The sequence below is a fragment of the Musa acuminata genome, chromosome BXJ2-2 (assembly GCF_036884655.1).
Source record: "Musa acuminata AAA Group cultivar baxijiao chromosome BXJ2-2, Cavendish_Baxijiao_AAA, whole genome shotgun sequence".
Classification (NCBI taxonomy): Eukaryota; Viridiplantae; Streptophyta; class Magnoliopsida; order Zingiberales; family Musaceae; genus Musa; species Musa acuminata.
The window spans coordinates 28,861,098-28,886,236 of record NC_088339.1 but is presented as its reverse complement, the minus strand read 5'-3'; the positions used below and the strand labels follow the sequence as shown (position 1 = coordinate 28,886,236).

General features: G+C 36.0%; 1 protein-coding gene across 3 annotated transcripts; it reads left to right on the top strand.

The window, feature by feature from the left end:
* The first annotated feature begins 431 nt into the window (after nt 1-431).
* Nucleotides 432-24,999, top strand: LOC103975570 (brefeldin A-inhibited guanine nucleotide-exchange protein 5). Of its 3 annotated transcripts, none has more exons than XM_009390579.3 (34): nt 432-685; nt 801-996; nt 3,957-4,032; nt 4,306-4,537; nt 7,890-8,011; nt 8,105-8,163; nt 10,743-10,800; nt 10,882-10,966; nt 11,049-11,249; nt 11,363-11,421; nt 11,506-11,572; nt 11,652-11,720; nt 11,873-11,995; nt 12,168-12,221; nt 12,323-12,411; nt 12,602-12,698; nt 12,786-12,884; nt 12,997-13,200; nt 13,309-13,419; nt 13,486-13,670; nt 13,771-14,397; nt 14,539-14,956; nt 15,423-15,662; nt 15,778-15,901; nt 15,985-16,133; nt 17,783-18,139; nt 18,348-18,514; nt 18,603-18,880; nt 19,057-19,220; nt 20,733-20,852; nt 20,941-21,077; nt 21,160-21,487; nt 23,954-24,049; nt 24,487-24,999. In XM_009390579.3, exons 2-34 carry the CDS (start codon nt 885-887, stop codon nt 24,547-24,549), a joined length of 5,370 nt encoding a protein of 1,789 aa, XP_009388854.2. In that variant the 5' UTR covers nt 432-685; nt 801-884; the 3' UTR covers nt 24,550-24,999. The 3 variants fall into 3 exon arrangements, with proteins under 3 accessions (XP_009388854.2, XP_009388853.2, XP_064952501.1); XM_009390578.3 differs by having other exon boundaries at nt 4,300-4,537; XM_065096429.1 differs by lacking the exon at nt 3,957-4,032 and having other exon boundaries at nt 432-996.
* The last annotated feature ends 140 nt before the right edge of the window (nt 25,000-25,139 follow it).

Here is a 25,139-nt window from a genome sequence, read left to right as displayed (position 1 = left end):
TCGATAAAAAATATCTTATGTAACAATAGGGCAACTATCCAACGGGCATTGCATGATTCGTGACTGCCTCGGAGTACTTCACAGCGGCAGGGACGAAGGCTGTTTAAGTGTACCGCATCGCCGGCAGCCGCAGCAGTGAAGTTTATGATGATCAGATCGATTAATGATAACGGTATCAACTAACGTATGTGATGATCAGATGACGAAGATGACATCGAAGTTTTTTAGTATTTCGCACCATTTAAAAAAAAATAAATTATACGAGGATATAAAAAATAATATCATCACATTTTGGTTAAGACTAATTATCACATTTCCTTAACTGATACTTTCGATCTTGAATTTTTCTAATTGTATATTGGTAATTCAATGATATATCTTAACTTTCTAACTAGGAAAACATAAGTGACAAGTGGTTATGTTGTAATTTAAATATCGTTGCCAAATTAATTGGGTTTAGGAGGTAAACCCAAACTTGACCCATTGAGCACCTGAATTGGAGTGCTTCGAATCAAGCAATTGTGAGTTCACGTGACGTGGACGTGCCAAACACGTGTCTGGGCCCCATGTGATAGATGGAGATGCTGGATATAAATATTCATCGTAAGACTCGGGCCCCTTCTACCTGCGACCGTGGGCGCTTCCGCAAAAGGCCTTCGCCCTGGAGGCCATTGCCCTTCCGGCGGTCAGATCTCCTCTCCTCTCCCCTCTCTCTTCTCCTCCTTCCAATCTGTCAATTCTCCTCTGGGATCGTCCAATGCTTTCTATTTTCTCCGATCGAATTCTCGTCTAATTCGTAGATCTGGAGGACTTTTTTGGCCTTGCACTCCGGGATCGAGCTCTGAAGGGGGTCGTCGGGGTGGATCTCTGTGACATTCTTCGTCATGGCGGGCGCCGCCGCGGCAGGGTTCATCATTCGCTCTTTGGACGCCATGCTCAAGGAGTGCGCGGGGAAGAAGTACCCAGCCCTGCAGAGTTCCGTGCAGACTTGTCTAGGTTGGTGCAACCCTAACATCTTGCCTTTAGATCTCGAGTTTGTAGATTTTGCTTTTCATTTATTTCTTTGATAGTTCTTCCTTCTGCGAAGCAACATTGCATTATTTCGAAGCTATTACTTGGTGTCCTGATTTGTCTTTCCTTTAGTACCGGAAATGTTTTCTTGAATTTGCATCGGAAAAGAACCCATCTCCAACAAGTTGATCGTTTGAGTAATGTACTGTTGCTAAATATATAGAATATTGAGCGAGGCTTGTGAATTCAATAAATGAGGAAGACTGACTAGGCAAGATAGATCACACCACATGTTTAAGGAAAAGGAAGCATCGATGGAATTTGAAAAGAAAATTAATGCAATATAAAAATTCTGGCAAAAGGAAGTCTTGAAGAATCCAAAGGTATTGTAGGATGTCTTGGAGGTGATTTTGCAGTCAATGTAGAGCATTGGGAGCTAGTCAAAGGCAAAGGAGGATATTATATGAAACTTGGGGAACTTTACATTAGTGATAAAAAGTGGCTAGAACAGAAGAATAAAAAAACTATCAGTTAGATGAATGCTTATGGCAGTTTTACAATATCATAAATACTGAAGATGGAGAGTAAACACCTTTGACTTGGTAAAGAAATGAAAGAAAGACTATGGATCTATGTGATGTTAAATGCATAAAGGATGAGGATTGAATGGTTTTGATTAAAGTTAATGATATTAAAAGAAATACCAGAAAAATTATTTGGTTGTTACAAACTCAAATTTGATATTTTATTTGATTCAAACCTGATCCATTCAGTTTACACACCTTATCAGGCTCATGCTAAGCCAAGCAAACATATGCTTGTTTTAGACTTTTAGTCTAATATAAACAAAAGTTCACTTGATCGTGTTCAGTCTGTTTACACTTCTACTTTTCTCCATTTATTTTTTAATTTATATTCCTCCTATATTTTTTTATTTTTATTTCACTTTTTCCTGTCTGTAGAAATCCTCCTAGCAGCAGATGACTCTTTAGTACTCGATCTTTGTCAGTTTTATGTTATAGATATAGTTTACAATGAAACTACCCTGAGAGAATGTGATATATTGCAGGACATGTGGTGGATCAATATGCCCTAATTTGTGTTTTCATACATATGCATAGGGGTAGTGACATATAAGGCTAAGCTTGAAAGAAAAATCTGAGGAAAGTGGTTGGTGTTGTTATAAGCGAAGAGCACGAGTTGAGAAATTGGAGAAAAGATAAAGAAGGAGCTAATGAAAATGACCAACAATCATCTAAATGAATCATTCCATGGGTTCAAACCATTTCTCTGACTTAAACCAACTGAAAATTATTTTTATGCATGTGCCACTGGGCTAAGTAAATCGATGGATAGTCTAAAATTGAATTGGACATACTAGGAGAAGTGAACAACAATTTGACTTTTAAAGACCCTAAATAAAAATAGTCGGTGACAATCATTTATAAACCAGATTGAGTTTTGATCTCAGAAAATTATATGTTGTTAGTGTTCTCGTAGAAAGCAGCCCTTTTAGAATTGTTCGACTAGGAAACATATCTTGCCATAATTCTTTGAACATAAAAGGCCTTTTCTTTTCTTTTTCTTAGGAAATGTATCTTGCTGGATTCTTTGAATTTAAACAATATTCAATCAGTAGCCCAGAAATTAGGATTGATTGGAAACTAATTATTAGTTAAATTTATTCTGATCACATCATGCTGGACTTTATAAGATAAAAAAAAAGACTGATGGGAAACAATGAATTGACTATGGCCCTATTACGGACTTAAATTAAAAAAAGGTCTTGCATTCAAATTGAATTTAATCTAAATTTTCACACTCCAGTCTTGATTAGATCGCTTTATTAAGTTTCCACAATGACCAGTCATTCTATGGTTATTTATCATTGGGATGTCTTGAATCTTCTGTTTGACTATTATAATTTAATGGTGAAGTCCAATTTTCAACCTTAGATGATTGACTATTCAACAAAGTTGTTTTATCACAATGAGTTGTTGACATGTTGTGATTGCCTTACCTTCAAGCATTAGAAGACCAAATTTACAAGTGACTGAGCATTAGAAGATCAAAGTTACCTTCGTGCATTTGTTACATTGTGACTGAGTGCACCATAGTAAAAGGATGTCAGAGATTACAAGACCAAAGTTACAAGTAGAATGAGAATTGATAGAACATCACTGCCAAGTGCTACTACCATCACCATAAACGTGTACACTGAATGAGGATGAGGACAAAGAGTGAGTATGAGAGAGAGAAAGAGTGGGGAGGGAAGGGAAGAATAATTAAGAAACTCTCCAATTCCATCACCTTTTGCAAGAACTTTGGTTTCCTCGGGTGTCGAGCTTTTAATTACAAATGAGATAGATATGCTTTGTGAAGTTAGAATAATGGTCTTATGTCATTCACCATAATTTCGCTATATCTTCAAGTGCTACGTATTAAAAAAGTAAGAATATTTATGATGAATAGTTGGAAACTCTATATAATTATTATTTGTCAAGATATAGCTACGTATTCTAATACTATCAGTAATTGTCAATCTTGATCAGTTATGACATTTTTTATTGCTCTATCTTTGGCGATATATATGTATCATGTCATTTCAATGTGTTATATCTATATCCATAGTTCCATACTTCATTGGTTAATAAAGGATATAGTAGATGGCATAAATTAATCCATAGCTGAGCTGGTAAGTTAGAGATTTGTTTGTTATTGTTGTTGACATTCTTTATCATTATTTATCTAAAAGATTTATCAAAGTTCAGTTGTCAAGTTTTGCATAGATTAGCTTTAGTTACTTGTTATGTATAAATTGATTGTTATGTTTGAGTGTGGTGATTTATTAACAAAATATATTTTTTTGTTGGTTTTGTTATTTAAACCTTTAAACTATAGTACGAGCTGAGAATTTCTATGTTCATTTTGCCTTCCACTTTCAGACAACATGAAAGAGACCAAGCAAGAGTTGACTTCTGATGAGCATAACAATGCTGCAACTTTGGCAGGGAATGAGAGGTTTCTCACTAATTTGTTTGTGTTTTAGGTTTTACGGTAGCATATTGTGATCATGGTTGCTCTCAGTTCCTGCTATAAATAATTATCTAGTAGTTATTGATGAGTTTTAGTAGGTTCCTGGTTTCTCATGATACCTTCATGGCTGTGTTAGCATCAACAAGCACATAAGGGTCTTGTTGTGAATCTTTAGTGTTTGATTATGCCTTTTCAACTCATGTGCTTCACCAAATTTTTGCATAACTTAAACCAACTACTGTTGTTGCATAGCATCAGATCTGATGGTGATTTATCAGCGAAAGAAGGGGAGGCTCCAGCTTCAGATGTTGAAAAGGATGTTGTTACCGTCAGGAAGTCCCAAGAGACCAGTGAACCTATTATGGCAGCTTTAGCAAGTGCTGGCCACACCTTAGATGCAGCCCAAGCTGAACTTGTTTTGAAGCCTCTGAGACTTGCATTTGAGACAAAGAATATAAAACTTTTGGAGCCTGCCCTTGACTGTCTTCATGTATGTTTCCCTCGTTGACTAAAAAATGCAGTATCTTTTCTTTCCTCAAAGTTACGTTACACATTTATTGCAGAAACAAGTATGATTATTTGGCTCAACATATGTTGCTGGCTTCTTGATGCATATGCATGTATGTGTGTTTAGTGCCTATGAGTTCTATTTCTTATTACTTGATTTTGTGGTCATTTCTGGTGTAGTAAAATATCTTTTTATCTATTTTTCATATCTTGCTTGAAAAAAAAAACATGTTACTTTTCTTGATCTTTTATGTTGAATGATCTTTCATTTTGAAGTTAATTTTTTGTTTCTGCTAATGATTTGTCTACGTTAGATGATATGGAGAACTGCTTTCTCACATTAGAATCTGACTGCTAAAATGACTATGGTGTGGTTAGAAATAGCATTTATTATGTTATTGATGAACATGCTTATGTGATCAATCTCTGTCGTATTTGTTGTCTGAAAATGCATGCCCTACTAGTTATTCTCATTAATTTTCAATGTTTGCTATACCGCTCAAAATGGTACGGTACGGGTCGTATGTACTAGTCCAGGTGTGGTCCGATATGCGGACCATCCCATTTTGGGCGATCCAATTAAATTAATAAAAAATTCAAAGAAATGGTGGGGCCCCTATCCAAATCAGCGTTAAAAGAAAAGAGATTATGGTTCGTGAACGCGAGCTCTCTTGTCGAATAAGATGTCATCGCCTCGCCATTGCAGCTTCACCACTGCTGCCGCTGTCGCTTTGCCATCACGTACGATACCGCTGCCTTGTCATCACAAACGCTAGCCCTCTTCTCACATAAGATGGCGCCGCCTCGCTGTCGCCACTGTCGCTTCCGCTTTGACGATGTCATTGCCTCGCCGCTGCCGCTGCTCTTTTCCTTCTCTTCTTTCTTTTCCTTCTTCCTCTTCTTCCCTCTTACTTCCTCCTCTGTTCCTCCACCACCCCTTCCACTTGTTCCTCTTTTTCTTACTCGCCAAACCACCAGTATGCACCGGTGTACCATATGTCAGTACACTGTTACAGACTGGTATGTACCATTCCATCAAATTGCCATAACGGGTCTGGTACCCGAAAAGACAATCCCTGATAATTTTAACCTGACTTACTGCTGATAAGTCATTTTTTCCATGCAAGTGCTTATCTCTCTAGTGCACAAATTGAAATGCACCAATTCACAACTCCAGAAGTTTCTTTTTATCGTCTTTTTGTTTGACAGTGAATATACTGTTACAAGGGCTATGGTTTTTTAAATTGTTAGTTCACAATGCCTATAATTGTTGATCTATACCTTTATGACTGGATTGCTGCATTCAAAGCCAGTTGCTCTTGCAAAAAAAGGTTGCAAAAAGGTTTGATAACTTCTTGTCTCCTAAGTATATATCACTTAATTTGTTTGACTAATCTGTAACTTTTTGATGTGCATGGGGAAACATCTTATGTAAAGACTTCTATAAAATATTGCAAAAGAACTTAGATCTAAGTCTCACAATACGATCTTCAGCAAAATGGCAGCAAACCATCCTAGAGGCAATATCTGAATATCTCAGATTAACTGTAGACATCTTTAAAAAAATTGTTACATGGAACTTAAATAGTTCTTATTCTTGATCGAATAAGTTTTAAAACCTGAAATGCATCTGAAGGTTCAAGTTTTGAGCTAAATTATAGTTTGCTGAAAATCTCATTCCAACAAGGGAATGACTAATAAAATCATGTGGAGGGAGGAAAGAGAGTTGTTTCTTGGTTGGAATGGTTGTAGGAATGTTGAGCTCGGACACTTTGTTCTGGTTCATGCTTTCATAGGATTTTATTGGCTTTTTTTCCCAAATGACTAAGGTTTCACTCTATCAGAATACTATGGTCTTGTGAAGAAGTGAAGAGAAAAAGATGAGAACAAGCAGTGGATATATATTGTTAGAGTGTTGATTGTCAAGTGGTATATCAATTTCTTTCGCCTTTTTGTGTTCTTCTTCCCGAAGGTACACCTGCCATTTGCTCACGATGTCTCATAATATCCCTGCACATGCCATTGTGACAGCAAGTCGAATCCCCTGTTGCCAAAATTTAGAGCATCGATCTTCTAATGAAAGAATTATAAGGTTTTCTAGCAAAATTGGTCATGATCTGGCCTTTCGGAAGAACTGACCAACTTGATAGGGCTAGAACTACATAGTCAAAAATGCTTAAGCACAAATTAATAGTGGTAGATTCTTCTATTGGTTTATCCCTGTAAACCATGTCAATTCTCCTAACTGTGGCTTAACTTGTGGTGTCAGCCACAGAACTACTTCATCAATATAATTCCAGAGGGCCACCATCCTTCCTGTCTTGTTAATTCACTTTTTTGTACTCCATATCTTTCCTTTATTTCATCTAGTTTTGTTATTGTTCCTTCCCTCTAATTTTTTATCCCTTTTGTTTCTTTCGGAACTATTTTTTTTCTGTTCTTCGAGTAGCAAGAACATGATGAACCTCTTTTTTAGTTTTCCTTAGTTATCCGCTTAAACATTGGACATCAGTTGTTACTGGACAAGGGTTCAGATAACCTTGTCATCAATCATCATCAACATTAGTATCTCATGATGGACCAAGCTGAGGTTAACAACCAATAAGGATTTAAATGCCCATCCGATACTGGTTTTGTGAGGTTATTGGATCAATACATTACTGGTATGCTAAATGGTATACCGACATGTACCCCTTGGTATCAATGAAAAATGGCAAAAAAAAAAAAAAAATGAATACGACTAGTACCAAAGTATATGCACTCTTACCAGTGTCTAATTGGACTGGTAAATACTGGGGTGGTACATAGCAATACACCTGGTATACCAATCCTGGACAAACAACATTCCTAGGACTTCAAAAGATTGCTGTCTTAAAAAGCAACTATAAAGAGTCAAAGACCTCCTTTACAGAGACTATAAAGATTCCTTGGAGGAAGCAATATGAACTAATGCTCGTGAAGGTCATCCATCACAAACATTAAGTAGTAGTTTGTCTTTTTTCTTTTTTTAACTATAGGGTTGATTTTTACTGGGGCCTGCATTACAGGAAGCTTGGTTCTTGGCCATTTCTCTTTTTTATGTTTTGTTTACAACTTTACATAATGTAAAGCTCAGCATGTTCCTCTACATGCTGCTAGTTTGTGATAAATTCTGTCCTCCACATTTGACTCACAGTGGTAATGCTGTAATTGGACTGCATACTATCATGTCATTTTCTTTTTGTTTCTTCTTTGACTACTTCATTTTCCTCATGCTATTGTCAGAAAATTTTGACCATTATGCTCTGATGCTTATAGTACTAGGAATGCATCTGATTCAATTGGCCTGTTGGCAGAAACTTATAGCTTATGATCATTTAGAGGGTGATCCTGGACTGGAAGGTGGTAAAAATGCTTCACTATTTACTGATATTCTCAATATGGTCTGTGGCTGTGTTGATAACTCTTCATCTGACAGGTGGTTAATTTTTTAAATTTGCTTCTATTATGTAGATATATCTTTCATATGATTTCTTTTAATTTTTTTGTTGACACACATGGAACTTTGCAGTACTATATTACAAGTTTTAAAGGTGCTTCTCACAGCAGTATCATCAACAAGGTTCAGAGGTACTTTTAATAAGATTGTTTTTTCTGCTTTTGTTTTTCCAAGGAGGGAGTTATTTACTTTCAGAACCATCTTTTGAAACATGCTTGAATAGTTAAAAGATAATAAAATTAATTCTTTGCTCATAATATTTGTTGTTCAAGTTGGTATGTATCATTCTCTTGGGTTTACATTCTAGATATGTGTGTTACATGGCCAACTTAAATAGTTTTTAAGCATTTGTTGCTTGACTGAATTATTCACCTTTGCCACAACCCAGGAGTTTCTGATGTAGTGCCATCCTTCCTACTTATCATTCCAAATGATAAGCTCAACATGTTACATGACAACTCTCTCATCTTCATCTCATCAACATACTTTTTGGGAGTAAACATACTTTTTGGGAGTATGTATAGGAATTCACAACATTAGCAAGTTTGTCCCCTGTATTTTTCTTACATCTCGATTTCTCTCTTAATGGAAGGTGAAGCTATCTTGCTCAGTTTTATACAATTGCAAATTCGACGACAACATTCTGGTTTTAGTCACTTAAGCACATTTAGAGGTCTATGTTCCTGTCTTGGAGTTGGAGAGGTTTCTTATCAGGGTTTTTGGTAGTTATTGCAAAAAGTTGCAGAGAATTGGCTGTTGTTGCTGCCAAATTTCAACTTTCAAGTACCAGTTGGTCCAGAGTGTATTGACTGGTATTAACTGTCTCTGACCATATAGCTTGGTACCTGTTTTTCTTTTAATTTTTTAATTTTTCCTTAGTGATACAAGATGGTACAAGTTGATATACTGCCCAGATGCTGGTATCATATTTGTCCGGCAAGATATTGAAATGGGTATTAGACCGAGATTTTAAATCTTGTTTGTGGCAGCTAGATCTTATTTCTTGTTAAATTTAGGTGAATCATCAAAAGTAGTAGTCATGAGTGGTTATGAGAAATTCTCTTTGTAATGTATCTGAAATGCAAGGGTTGAATAAAATGATCGGATCAAGCTAATTGACTGTATGCACCATAGCATTTATGTCAATTGGTTTTTTTATATGTAGACTTGAGATGTATGTTTTTCTCATTTTATTTTGAGGAAATGTACATCTTCATTAATCTTACTCAATTCCTTGAATATGCCTTGTATCAATATGGTTATGAGAAAACAGACTGTTGTCTTTTTTGGAATTAGGTGATAAGAGAATATTTTGTTCTACCAGAGGATAGCATTTAAGGGGTAGTCAGGCGATGGGATTACACAATTAGTTTTCGTTCTTCATAAAGAGGTGGGATGTAGTCAGTCCAATATCTCATGGTCACCATTCTTGAGATTACGGCTAACATAAGTATTGCAGATAATATGCAAATCTTGAGTAGGACTCATAAATGTTGTGAGTAGCATTTATGCATGAATATATACATGCACATAGATTACTTGATCGAAATGAAATATAATATATTGCCATCACTAGAGGGAATTGTAGCTTCTTGTAAAGCTGCTGATTCGTTTCTCGTTTTGATATAAGATGCTTAACTAAAGTCATCAAGCTTGGATTAGTTGTTTTTTCCATCTTGTTTTGCTTTTTCGATAATGCATAAGTGTTTGTCATACAGATCAAGGTTTGCGATTTCGAATCGTATTGCCTGGTGCTCGATATAGTCCCGTATCAGACGATATGGGGCTGTTTCGGGCGATAACGATCGAAATTTTGATCGTTACTGCCTGCTATTAGGCGGTATCAGCCTAGCTGCGGCCTAGCTGCTACGAAGCTGAGGGAGAAGCGTCGAAGAAGGAAGAAGGAGAGGGCGTTCGAAGAAGAGGGAGAACCAGGAGAACGTCGGCATGAACTTGTTTCCACGCCCTTTCTCAATCCCAATCCGACGTTGCCCTCTCTCGATGATCCCGATACGAGAGGTAACAATGAGAAGAGTCGTAAAGAGGAGGATCTGGAGCCGACGATGATTAGAGCAGCAGAAGAGGCGGTCTCCTTCATCGCCTCGTCTGCGACTTTGTGGCTTTCTTCCTTGCCGAAGGCCAGAGACGTCTGCGGCCTTCGTCGCGTTCTTCGTCTGCAGCCTTCGCCATCTTTGCCGCCTTATTCGCCGAACGTCGCAGACGAGGCAACGAGGAGAAGGCGACGTCGTCGAGGCTACGTACGCCTTCTTTTAATATTTTTTATACTATTTACATATATATATATATATATATATATATATATATATATATATAAATATATATATACTGCTCAGTATGTTGTACAGTACTATACTGAGCAAAGCTCGATATACTGGTACGATATGAAATTTCAATCTTTGATACAGATAATTGATTTTTAAAAAAATTATAATAAAGCTTTTTCTCATAGGTTTTTGCTGGTCTTTTGTAGCTTAAAACCTCTTTTCGATTCAATAGATTTGTCTGATTTGGTGTTGCAAAATGTTTGTTTGAATTATTAATGTGCCTTATCCTGGATCTTTTTCTTTTATTTGCTGAAGTGACAGGCTATATGCAGGAATGGTTTATGTCTGTAGTTGCTTATACTATATCTTTGTTGTAGCTCTGCTGCTTATCTTTTTCTCTAATAAGTCTTTTTGTTTTAACACAGTGCATGGAGAACCTTTGCTGGGAGTGATTAGAGTATGCTATAACATTGCTCTGAATAGGTACTCGAGTCTTTTTATTCCCCTATATTGTCCATTCAGTAACTCTTAGCTAATGTTATGGTCTATAAATATCTGGTACAGCAAGAGTCCAATAAATCAGGCAACATCAAAAGCAATGTTGACCCAAATGATCAGTATTGTGTTTAGGCGAATGGAAGTAGATCAGGTTGGACTTATCATCTTATTTAGGTTTAGTAAATATGTAAAATATGCCAGAAAAGTTCCAACTATTTTCTATGGGTGTTTAGGTTTCTGTACCATCCAATAGTTATGTGCATGGTGAAATTCCATCAGCTAGCTCCACAAATTCTGATTACGAGGAAGTGCCTAGAGATGACCAAGATGAGAAGAAAATTACTCTAGGAGATGCATTAACCATGAACCGTGCAAATGAGACATCTCCATCTTTTGAGCAACTCCAGAATTTGGCTGGTGGTGCAGACATCAAGGTTCTCTCTCTCTTAGGACTATTTTCTGTGAAACTATTGGTGATTATTTCTGCAGATTACTTTGGAACTCATCTGCATCAGGGTTTCATCTTATTTTAAGTAACAATCTGTAGGGTCTAGAGGCTGTTCTTGACCAGGCTGTTCAACTTGAGGATGGCAAGAAAATCTCAGGGTATAAAAATGTTTGTATATGTAAATAGAACAAGCCTTCATTTGTTTTTTGATGTAACAAATTTATCATATAATCTTATTTCAGAGGGATTGATCTTGAGAGCACTGTCATGCAACATGATGCATTATTGCTGTTTCGAACACTTTGCAAGGTCTAAATTTGTGAAGATGATCTCATATCACATTCAATCAGTATGGTCTATCTTAACATGCTGAGGTATATATTTGCAGATGGGGATGAAAGAAGAGGGAGATGAGGTTACTACAAAGACAAGACTTTTGTCTCTTGAGCTTTTGCAGGTTAGTTTGTTTTGGATTATGTGGAGACTAGAAGGCTTCATCTGCCAAAACTCTCTCTAACTTTTTCTTATTTTTTAGTCAATGCATTTATGCTCCTCGACCTTTTGAGTTTATTAGTGTTCTTGATATTACTTAAGGATTTTTAATTGCAGGGTTTACTGGAAGGAGTGAGCGAATCCTTTACGAAAAATTTCCATTTTATTGACTCTGTCAAGGCTTATCTTTCTTATGCTTTATTACGGGCTTCTATTTCTCCTTCTCCAGTTGTCTTTCAGGTTATCATTTCTTCCTATTTGTTGCTGCTTGTCCTGTTGATTAATTTTATTGCTTGATTATTTGCTAATTGCTGGGCAGTTGCTAAAACTATTCTTCACATTTCATAGCAACTGACACATGGCCATTTATTTTGCTAAGGATAAAACTTTTATGATTAATCTTCTTGTGCAGTATGCAACTGGAATATTTGCAGTTCTGTTGCTTCGTTTTAGGGAAAGTCTTAAGGTATCTTATTATTATGTGGTCATATAATTTCTCCTTTAGACTGTCTTGGAGAAACCAATCTCCTTGGATCTGATGTTGCTAATGTATATGTATATTTCCAGGGAGAAATTGGTGTCTTTTTTCCCTTGATAATCTTAAAATCCTTGGAAGGCAATGAGAGTGCCCTCAGCCAAAGAACAAGTGTTCTTCGGTAAAGTGTTGTTCTTTTTTATATTAGCTTTAAAAAATATGTTCTGTTTTTTCCTTTCCTTCCCCACACTTCTATCTTCAGTTGATAGGAATACTGTCTCATATATCCCATTGTTGGCCTAGTGGCATTTACTCGTGCTGTAAGCTTTTCTGTATTGCTGATGGAAACTTGTAATTGGATTCTCTGTTAGGATGCTTGAGAAAGTGTGTAAGGATTCACAAATGCTTGCGGACATATTTGTTAACTATGATTGTGATCTTCAGGCACCAAACCTTTTTGAACGTATGGTAAGATCCAAGCAAATCATGGTGATAACTTGGGGTTGTAATGTGCCATTCTTTAAAGAATCTACTTATTTCCACTGATCTAAACAGGTAAATGCTTTGTCAAGGATAGCACAAGGGACTCAAACTACAGATCCCAACTCAGCTTCTTCGATGCAGGTTGCATCTGCTAAAGGCTCATCGCTTCAGGTCTTTGTCTTTTCTTTAAAAGAGAACCATTATTTTTGTGCGGCTGTGCTGATATATTCAGTCAATCTTTATTTCTATCTTCAAATTATAACAATTTATTTACTTTATGCAGTGCTTGGTGAGTGTGCTGAAATCATTGGTTGATTGGGAGAAGCTAAGGAAAGAAACTGATAAACATGGTAACATTGTTCGGTCCCTTGAAGAGGAAGTTTTGGCTAGAGAACCTGGGACAGTTAATGAGCTCCATGATGATGGACTAAACCAATTTGAGAAGGCAAAAGCTCACAAATCCACAATGGAAGCAGCCATCTTAGAGGTAACTAGGATGGTTGTTGGTAATGAGTCTTTTGTTCTAGTTTCAGAAAGTTTTTATCTTATTGTTATATCTAGTTGTATGGTTAATAACTCGTTCCTTTGTTTTTAGTTCAATCGTAAACCAGCGAAAGGGATAGAATTTCTGTTGTCTAATAAGTTGGTCGAGAAAAAGGCTTCTGCAATAGCCCAATTCCTGAAGACCACTCCAAGTTTGGATAAGGTGTCTCCTATGACTATTCCTTTTGTTTTTGATAAAACATAATGTCTAATTTTTTTGATATGTCAGGCCATGATTGGAGAATATTTGGGCCAGCATGAGGAACTTCCCCTTGCTGTTATGCATGCTTATGTTGATTCCATGAAGTTATCAGGGTTAGAGTTTGATACTGCAATTCGTGAGTTTCTAAAAGGATTTCGACTTCCTGGAGAAGCACAGAAAATTGATCGGATCATGGAAAAGTTTGCTGAGCGGTATAGTAGCTGACATCTTGAGATGCTGCTTCAGCGGTTTAGCATCCCCTCAATTTTCTTTTCCATTTGATTGTTTATCTGAGCCATGTTTGTTTTGCAGTTATTGTGCTGATAATCCAGGACTTTTCAAGAATGCAGATACTGCTTATGTTCTTGCCTATGCAGTTATAATGTTGAATACTGATGCACACAATCCAATGGTTTGGCCAAAAATGTCTAAATCTGATTTCATACGCATGAATTCTATGAGTGATGTAGAAGAGTGTGCTCCAAAGGACCTCCTAGAGAAGATATACGATTCAATTGTTAGAGAAGAGATAAAGATGAAGAGCGATAAGTCTGATGCATCTATAAGCAGTAGACTGCGGCCAGAAACAGAAGAGAGAGGACGCCTTGTCAATATTTTAAATTTAGCTCTTCCGAAAAAGAAGTCAGGGATTGATACTAAGACAGAGAGTGAAAAGATTAAAAAACAAATTCAGGCACTTTTCAAAAATAAAGGTGAAAAAAGGGGTGTTTTCTATACAGCTCAGCAGATTGACCTAGTAAGACCAATGCTCGAAGCCGTGGGCTGGCCTTTGCTTGCTACATTTTCTGTCACATTGGAGGAAGGAGACAATAAGCCAAGGGTTATTCTTTGCATGGAAGGTTTCAGAGCTGGCATACATCTAACACGTGTTCTTGGGATGGATACAATGCGATATGCTTTCCTAACATCCTTAGTACGGTATGATTTTTCTTAGGATCTTTTGTAATATTATGTTATAAGATACTATAATGAATTTAACATCATTTTGTTCCATCTACTTAATATCAATAATGAAGTATGCAAAAAATGTGATCTGATGTTTTGCCAAACTGTGTGTAGATTTACATTTTTGCATGCTCCAAAGGAGATGCGAAGTAAAAATGTGGAAGCATTACGTGCCTTGCTTGTTTTATGCGATATGGAGACGGATTCACTACAAGACACCTGGAATGCTGTCTTGGAATGTGTCTCCAGGCTAGAATATATCACTTCGACCCCATCCATTGCTGCAACTGTGATGCAAGGATCCAATCAAATATCTAGGGATGCAGTTCTTCAGTCTCTCAGAGAGCTAGCTGGAAAGCCAGCTGAGCAAGTTTTTGTAAATAGTGTGAAATTGCCTAGTGATGCAATTGTGGAGTTCTTCACAGCTCTCTGTGGTGTATCTGCTGAAGAATTGAAACAAACACCTGCTCGTGTCTTCAGCCTACAGAAGCTTGTTGAGATAAGCTACTATAATATGGCTCGTATTCGTCTGGTACTCCATTTTCCTTTAATGCTTTAATTTTTCTGTTGTTTTTTATTTTCTCCTACATGCTTGAATTATGCTAATATATGGAATTTTGGTGGTCCTAATGCTATTATGATTATATCTTTCAATATTGGCTGCCAAACTGGAAGATATGACAACACATAGAAACTCCAAAATATCTCTTAGTTCATGTTCATGTTTGTAACAGGTTAATGCAACATATATATAGACTTTCTTTTTGAAGTCTCATCCTATGCTCGGTGGCTTTAACACAGTCATTGCTTTATCTAGATGAGCAAAAGAGTCCACTGTTTGTTTTGTTTTTTTTTTTGTTTTTGGTGCATGATGCTGACAAATGCATGTTAAAATTAGATTATCTTTAACTTCATCATGAAATTATATTCGTAATTCTTTTACAAATGATTGTTTGTGGTTAGTCTTTATGTCATCTTATTATATATTCCATTCTTAGGTATGGGCTAGAATATGGTCTGTCTTGGCTCAGCATTTCATTGCTGCTGGTAGCCACCATGAGGAAAAAGTTGCTATGTATGCCATTGATTCACTGAGACAACTTGGTATGAAGTATTTGGAGCGTGCTGAACTCACCAACTTCACCTTCCAGAATGACATTTTGAAACCTTTTGTCATTCTTATGCGGAATAGCCGCAATGAAAAAATACGCGGCCTGATTGTGGATTGCATTGTTCAGGTAAATCTTGTTCCAATAATTTTGCACATTAAAATTTTCCATTATGCTGCTTGTTATACTCATCTTTGTTCATGATGAGACACATAGGAATTAACTGCTGGCGATGGCATTGCAGATGATCAAATCGAAGGTTGGTAGCATTAAATCAGGTTGGCGGAGTGTGTTCATGATCTTCACTGCAGCTGCTGATGATGAGTTGGAATCAATTGTCGAAAGTGCATTTGAGAATGTTGAGCAGGGTGAGAAAACTGATAGTTTAACCCACTATCTTGAGTTCAAATCTTTTAGATTTTCGATGAATCTAATACTGTAACTCTTGCAGTTATCTTGGAGCACTTTGATCAGGTTGTTGGTGACTGCTTTATGGATTGTGTCAATTGCCTCATTCGTTTTGCTAATAACAAAATTTCTCCACGGATTAGCTTGAAGGCTATTGCTCTCCTCCGTATATGTGAAGATCGTCTTGCAGAGGTTTGCAACAACATACCTTCATATTCAGACATGATCTAAAGTCTAAACTAAATAGACATTTAACATACCTTGGAAAAGATTGTTTGGCAAGAGTTTTTGTTTGATAACTTGTTCTTCTCAATATATTTATGGAATATGCAACATCATTCAGTGAGATGCTTGGCAGTCAGTATATCTCTATCTTGTCTGCCAATGTGTTGTCACTGTAATCTCAATGAAATTGTTGAAAAACTTGCAGCTTTTCTTTCTTTTTGGTTCTTGGAGTTTGTTGATTCCACTCTTTATCATGTTGAGTTTTAGACTTTATTGAAAACTATGCAATAAACTTTTCATAATATTTATACAGGCATGAGGAATGCAACTTTTGTAGTTAAACTGTTAAACTGCTAAACTAATCACATATAGCCAGGTTCTCAACACAGCCCAATGAACATTAAGCCACATAGGTATTTAGGTCACCTGAAACGACATGCTTTTATTTCATTCTTGTCAGACAACATGCATAATGTGTACTTATTTCACATCAACACAACCAAAAAGTCTAAAAATAACTGCTAAGATGAGAGACAGTGTATTCTACTCTTAACAAACAGGATATTTAAAATAATTGATCGAAGGGCTTGCAATCGGTAAGGCAGGGTAAGGTGGACGAAAAAGGTTAGACAAATACTTCAATTTCTACTACTATTAAAACCGGCCCCTTGTTATGTGTGAGTGACTATGTTCGAGATAAATTCAAGCAGTAATACTTTATGGTTTTTTTCATTAGTTACTGAATAGTCATGAAGGGCTAGTTTTTGACACGTGATATTTCAGAAGCCCTCAGTATTTGATGTGTCCATGGTTCAGTTGGTTTTCAAGTTATCTTTGTGCTCATTACATAAAACTGCACCATTGGACTTAATTAATTATCGTAAAAGACATTGTTAATGTGACACTGTTTCATGAATCGTTAAGTTGGAGAAGTTGATAGAAGTCTGGGATATCTGTAGAATGGCATCACATGGTCAACTACCTCAGGAGGATGTTTGATCAGGTTGTCAGTTGTGAGGTTCTTAGCTCTCATTATCTGCCTTGTTCTTAGTTGAATCTAAAAAAGCAGTTCTGGTTTACTTTGATAACTATATATGAATGAAGCAGCAAAATTGGTAGAAAGTGGATTATCTTGAAGTTTGTGACTTGTCAGTATTTTGGTAAAGTGTTTTAGCAGAAAGGTTTGTCTTGGTATCATGAAATTGGTTTTTTGTGTATTTGTCTAGTGATATGCAACATCCTAATTTGTACTTGTTAATGTGTAAGATCATGTTACTATTATTATTTTTACTTATTTTTTCACATATGTACTTATTTTTTCAGATTACATAACTGTAAAGGTTTTATATCTGCTCAAATTTGTCATCTTATAGTTTTGAAGTGTTAAATGCATGCCTTAAAATCTGGCTAATTCATGGTAATAGTCACTGTAGATTTTTGTTGTTCTTCATTATTGCTAAAAAATTAGCATTATCATCATGCTCCATGAAAAGTTGGAAACTAAGTAGGTACGTTTTTCTTAATATATTTTACTTTCAGAAGCTTAATATTTCATGCTTGCATTCTCTATCTTTTGGCTTTTTAGTTTGTTTCTCTTATTCTTCTTGTATCTGCAGGGCTTTATACCTGGTGGAGCCTTGAAACCGGTGGATGGTGGGCTAGAGACAAACTTTGATGTAACCGAGCATTACTGGTTTCCCATGTTGGCTGGTTTATCTGATTTAACATTGGATTCTAGATTGGAAGTTCGGAACTGTGCACTGGAAGTGCTATTTGATTTGTTGAATGAGAGAGGGCGGAAATTCTCTTCTGCTTTTTGGGAGGGCATTTTTCACCGAGTCCTTTTTCCTATATTTGACCATGTACGAAATGCTGGAAGAGATGGACTTGTCTCCTCAGGTGATGAGTGGCTTCGAGAAACTAGCATCCATTCACTTCAGTTGCTCTGCAACCTTTTTAATACTTTCTATAAGGTATCTATCTTTGATTTCCTTCACTGAGCCATGTGAACCATTTCATGTATATCTGCATGTGTTTTTCATCTTATAAACTTCATCAATTATCCTTATGCCCCTTATTCCTTTGAGCTACAATTTCAATTTACAATTTTTTTTGTAAAAGGATCTTACTATGTATTGCTTATTATGTATTTATGTGCTCTTTTGTTCTGGCTCTCTTCAGGAAGTATCTTTCATGCTTCCACCACTCCTGAGTTTTCTACTTGATTGTGCCAAGAAAACGGACCAAAGTGTGGTTTCCATCTCTCTTGGAGCGTTAGTACATCTTATAGAAGTTGGGGGTCATCAGTTCAGTGATAGTGACTGGGATACTTTATTGAAAGGCATTAGGTATGCTGTTGGTGAACTTTTCTCTTGTAGCATTACTCGTTTTTGTTCTGATTTTTCTTTCCTTTCTTGTATAAATGTGGAATTGCAGAGATGTATCATACACAACTCAACCTCTCGAACTTCTCAATTCTTTGGGATTTGAGAACTCAAAAAAACAAACAGTTTTATCCAAAGATTCTAAAGATACAGATGCCAAAGATGGTGGCAGTCCATTCAGGAACAATCACAAAATGGAAGGGGGAAGAGCTTTGGATCATGAATCCTTTTCTGCTGATGGTAACGCTGCTGGAAATACAATCAGCACAATTAACTCCAAGGATGATTATGAAGAAAACAATCTCCAAACAAACTTTGAGGAATCTGATGGTTTGTTACTATTTAGTGTATTCCATTAGATGTACCTACAAGAGGCATATTCACCTGCATAGAGTTGTGGGACTATACTAGAGTGCTATGTTGTGCCTCTTGAAGCATAGATATTCTCATTGCCTTTCTTTCAGAATAATCATTTACCTCTTCTGTTGGACATCCGTCACCATCAGGTAACTTGAAGAAGCCTGCTGAAGCTGCAAACTATCAGCGTAGTCAAACATTTGGCCAAAGGATCATGGGTAATATGATGGACAACCTTTTGCTTAGAGGTCTTACCTCCAAATCAAAGAATCGCACAAGTAATCTCAGTCCAGTTTCAGCTTCACCTGTAAAGGTGTATTTTCATTTTATTACCTGGAAATAATCTAGTTTGTGCACTGTTCCCATTGGTCGAGATTCATTGTGTTTTCATAAATTTATGGGATATTTGCTAGATTGGTCATTGATTTATCACATGAATTATATAGAGATTGGAATATAATAGCCAGTTAGATACAAAATGTTTATAAAATATGAGATATAGTTCCATTTTCAACTGCGACTAAGTTTAATAGTAAAGCTAAAATTTACAAAGCTATATTTAGTTTTTTATAAGTTACATGTTTACAAAACTGCATCTTTGTGATCAGATGAGAACTTAGATGTTTTAGGCAACTAATTTTAGTTTATTTGCAAAGAACCCAAAGTTGTGGCTGATTTACCATGTTTATGTGGGACGCACATATGGAGATATCCATCTCTGAAGAAAATAAAAACAAAGAAAGTATTTACTTCTTTCCTGCTTGTAGAATGTTTGATTACATATTTAATTAATTGTTTGAATTAAACACTGTTGTAGATGGGGAATAATCAAACACCTTTAGTTGTACATTATTTGACGTTAATTGTTGTTCAATATATTTTCCTTTAGCGGAAGAATAAATCCATGTTCAACTAAAGAAGACCCTTACCTTTCACGCTGATAAAGGATGAATATACTTGGTGTATTCCAGATAAACTTCTAAGTTATATGTTGTTTGCAGATGATATTATTTCAATTAAATTTAAACTTGAGCTATGCAGAGAAACTTTTGAAACTATGGTTTTTAGATTGCAAAGGATTAAGACCAAAATATAAAGTGCTTTTTCAGCAATATTAATAGAAGAATTTATATGACAAACATAGAATAGATGTGAGCTAGCTATAATTTGTGAATCATGATACTGGGTAGTTAGAAAATAACATAAATAAAGAGTCAAGGATTTTGAGATGAGAAAGTTGAAATTATTGTATGGAGTTACTTGAAAAGTTACGGCCTAGTGCATGAGGTTTCCGTCAATGTGGGGTTCGGGTGGAGGTAATGAATGTATCTTTACCCTTTGTAAGATTGAGAAATTGTTTTCACATTTAAACCTTGATTATCTAGATCATACAGAAATAATTTAAAATAATTTATTGCTGATAATAAAATAAGAAATCATTTAAAATAACAGATATATGTCCAAAATAAGACCATTAGATAATCAAATAATCGAGGAAAGCTAAATTGGATTATTGGTGCAAGACGAGGGGGATAGACTAAAGACTTTATTTGAAACAATGTAAAAACAATTTGATAGCTCCAACTTTGAATAGTGATATTTCTTTAAGTGGAGCTTTCTGACAGTGACGGAAAAAAATCTGTGGGGCTGACTGACTAGTGTGTTCTATTTTTGTTGAATAGATTTGTACAACAGTCTAAGAGATGTAGGTACTGAATTTGAATTCTCTCATTTTTTATGCTTAACATGGGATTCATCTCTGCATAAATTTTGTTCCATTTTGATATGCTATCTACTTGATTTTGTGTCTGGAACGTCTCTGCAGATCCCTGATGCTGCAGAATCTGTTGTGGATGATAATGATGAAGAGAATTCCATGATGGCAACCATCAAAGGAAAATGCATTACACAACTTTTACTATTAGGCGCTATTGATAGCATACAGGTAAAGATAAACGTCAAACAGTCGGCATCATCTTGCTGAATATTTTGTTGATGATTAGTCTCTTAGATGATGTGTTTGAACATTTCAGAAGAGATACTGGAGTAAATTAAAGGTCTCTCATAAAATTGCAATAATGGATACCTTATTGTCCCTGGTAGAGTTTGCTGCTTCATATAATTCTTCGTCAAACCTTATATTGCGAATGCAATATATACCTTCTGAAAGGTATTGAAGCCTGAGTCTTAGAGATGGCTTGGTTAGTTTGACAACCAGAGTCTTAATTCCATTTATGGTTGGTGTTGCACAGGCTTCCTCTAAATCTTCTTCGCCAGGAAATAACAGGAACATCCATTTATTTAGAAATCTTACACAAGTCAACTGCAACACAGAATGGTAGCAGTCATGAACAAGGGATTTCTGATGGTCCATTTGTCCAGACCTCATCAGTCAATGATTCATGCTATGCTGGATCTTTAGATTCAGATGAGAAGCTCAAAGGCATAGCAGAAGAGAAGCTAGTTTCTTTCTGTGGTCAGATTTTAGAAGAGGCTTCTGAGCTCAAACCAATTTCAGGGGAGACTGGTAGCACGGATCTACATCGTGTACTTGACATGAGGGCTCCGGTCATTGTTAAGGTAAGCAGAGGCTGTTAATGTGTATTTTCTATTATACATGCTAGTATGTCATCATTACGTTTGTTTGTTGTGTTAGAAATTTTGCTACTCTGATTGTTGCTTATGGAGAAGAGTTGATAATTCATTATTTTTGCAGTAATATTTAGTCGTCCATCCTTTAACATATGCTTCAGTACATTACCTGTCTTATATTAGGCATGTAACTCCTCTATATGATTCTAGTTTTAGAGTCTGATTAGTTAAATCTGTTGTTTTGGAAATGTATAAGTGATGATCTTGCAATCTTCCATGTATAGTGAGTAGTCAGTCTGTTTATGATTGGTCAACATCAATATATATAGTAATGGTTCAGCTACAGTAAAATTCGAGCCTAGCTCATGGTTAGTTCAACTTGTAACAGGTCTAATCTCACTTTCTTATATTTTTGGGTATTTATTAACTCTGAAATCATGATTTCTGTTGCTATGTAATGGTTTCAAGAACATTGTTCTTAGAACTTATTTTATTTTTATCCTGGAAATTTTCAAGTTTCAGCCGGTATGAAGAGTATTATGCTCAGCTGGTTTTGGCCGTGCTGGTACTGGCTATCTTATGCTAGCTTCGGGCATGCTGGCAGTGTCATGCTTACAGCATAATGAGACCCTCCAACCCTTCAATGTCTAAAATGTTGACTCTAGATGATTGGAAATTAGTTTATTAGGGAGTCTAAAGATTTATAATGAACAAGGTTTAAAGTTTGGCTTTTAGGACTATGATTAGGCTTCTCACAAGATGGAACCCTATCTCACCATTGCACTAATTCATGGAAGTCCCTTCTCATATAAAATTATAAACATAAACTAGAACATTGGTTGGCTGGGTCAACTGATTTGCTGCTTCTGGTGTCTGTGGCCGAACTGAACAGGTTTGGGCTCAAATTTGGTAGTATCGATTTAATGGAATTGCTGCCAAGCAGCCTGTAGTAGTTTCCTTGCATCTAATAGTTCTTTTGTCTTATTATCTCCGACTCAACCAGTACTGGTTTTCTGTGTTTCTTCTGACAAATCTGATCTATTGCTACTTTCAACTGTATGTTCACTTTCATTTGTCTATAGCTAGAGATTGGCCTGAACAGACTTCATGATGTTTATTGAATTCCAATTTTCTCTATATCAACATCAAATGGAGATAAGTGGTATCAGAGCCTCGTAATCGGCAAGATTTCACTTCTCTAGTTTTGGTTTTATCTTTACCACAAGGGTCCATATTAGGTGGTGGAGCCTCTTGACCAGAAATGTTCCACATTTTTTGCTAAATTATTAGATGATTATCATTGGTGAGGATGAGGATTTCATCATTTAAACAATATTTGAAAGTGAGAAAGATTCAAAGGAACATAAATATTTAGAGGCTTCTAGATACAGAAAGAGTAAAAAATATCAATGAAAAAAGCAAACAAAAAGAAAAATAATTTGATGCATATTCAAGGAGTGACCAATCAGAGTTTAAACAAAATTTGAAGCTTAGCACAAACCCTGTATCAAGCTCGCAGATCATTCATCGTTAAAGTCTTTTTATTTGTCGAACCAACAAATCAGGAATCAGCAAATAAAATCCTATTCCAGACAAAGCCTCTGATGTTTTGCATCTTGAAGTTTCGCAATTGAAGCAAGTTAACTAACAAATTCTGTGACCATTTACCATGAGATAATACACAGAATTGCAAATTGTTGCAGTAATGTCTAGCTTAAGGTTGAGCATAAAGTCATGATACCTATTAGGTCCTTTTCTCTCTATTTTTTCAATTTTGCCAAACAAGTCAATATTTTTGCTATTATGTAGGGCCAAAAGTATTGTATTCATGAAGCATTTTTGAGTCGAACAAGTGGCAATGGTCTAGTTAGAGGTATGTGAAGTGCGAACCACCTTAGATTAGGCCATTAGTGAACAGGCTAACAAACTGCTTTTTGGTTTTTATAGAATCCCGAGTCTTTCTGTAAGCTAGTTGCCCAAGTTACTAATACATAGGTTTAACCTAAGAACAGAAGAATGCGATAATAAAGAATACATTAAGTTGAAATTTCTGCTAAGCGGTTACAAATTGCTAATGTATATTGGGATACATCCTCTTTTCTTTCTTGTCAAAAATTGTATCATATGTCTTATCTGTTAATGAAAATTCTTAGGTTCGACAGTTTTTTGGAGTAAAATTAGATCTCTAGCATTTTCTGCTGTAACAGCACCACATTTTGCTGTTATAGCCAAGAATTTGCCTTAAGGGCTATTTTTCTGTTCAGATATCAATTATAGTTCTCCATTTGTGACCTTTCATAACTTATCACTGCAATGGGAACTAATTATACCTACTTTCTGGCAGTGTCATTACCTTTTTAAATTTTTAGATTGCTAAAAGCATAATTTATGCTGCTCTATGTTCTCATTTGACTCATGATTTACAAAACGTAGTACTTCTGGTTGGCCTTTCAGGTACTCAAAGGAATGTGCTGTATGGATAATTTAATATTCAGAAAGCATATAAGAGAGTTCTATCCACTAATTACCAAACTCGTATGCTGTGATCAGGTTAGTTCTCATTTTTTAGTATTCTGAATGTATCATACCAAATAAGTTGAAGCAATGGGCTCAAACTATTGGGCTCACTTATCGATGTTTGTGACTTGCAAAATATTTATTAAGTATCTTGAGTATGTATTCCTGCTTAACATTGCAAGCGGTTGTTTCCTACTGAGGATTTTTGAAGAAATACTGGATGGTCAGGTTGGCCGAATGCATGTACATGTGGAAACACATTTGCATGAACCTCGTGTGCATGCTTGAGTGCATGTGCACTCTCTTGCATGTGCGTATACGTGTTGTTGTCATGGAATAGATCATTCATCAACCAATATGCTTAGTTACCTAATTAGTTATTGGTCATTTTGTTGGTTTTTACATAAGATCTGCATTTTGAGGTTCAATTGGCAAGAAATGTTGTTCTTATCATTTCCTTTTTATTTCAGATGGAAGTTCGTGGAGCTCTTGGTGATCTCTTCAGCACACAGCTCACCCCCCTTCTACCATAATTGTTATTGATGCTGTTCATGCTTCTTTTTTCGTTGCAATTGAGATTCTCCAGCTCCTTTGAAGCAGAAACTTCTATAAACGTCTATGCCATGAAGAAGAGGGGCACCTGTGGGTTCTTAGCAAACCTGTTCTGCGGCTGCTATGAAAAAGAGTGGATAGAGATATAATAGAGATTTTTTCAGGTATTGCTTGCTATAGAGAGCTACCAAGATATGACTTGTCGGAATGTGCGGCAGATCTCCTCAGTTGTCTGAGTTCAGTATTTTGGAATGGTCTACTTCGTCCTTGCTTAGGTCCGCAATCTCTACAAATGAGGTTTTGACTACTAGATATCTGTTACTCTCTTACCCGCAATCTATCTTCAGTGTTGTTTTTTACTGGTCATCTGTGTATATTGAATAATTCAGCAACATCCACTAATTATTTTATGCGTCTGACAAGTTTATGCATTAATGTTTTATTATCTATTTTATTTGATAACAATCATGTTTCTTTCGAGGGCATTAATTGATTGGCCCTGAATCTGAATTGGATTTTCTATTAAAAGAATTGTTGATCATAGATTTTTACTAATGATCCCCTGGTTTTC

Coding starts and splice junctions, on each gene's coding strand:
- LOC103975570 (XM_009390578.3), top strand. CDS start 885: ATGGCGGGCGCCGCCGCGGCAGGGTTCATCATTCGCTCTTTGGACGCC. Junction 997..3,956: donor TTCCGTGCAGACTTGTCTAG/GTTGGTGCAACC, acceptor TTCCACTTTCAG/ACAACATGAAAGAGACCAAG. Junction 20,853..20,940: donor GCGCTATTGATAGCATACAG/GTAAAGATAAAC, acceptor TGAACATTTCAG/AAGAGATACTGGAGTAAATT.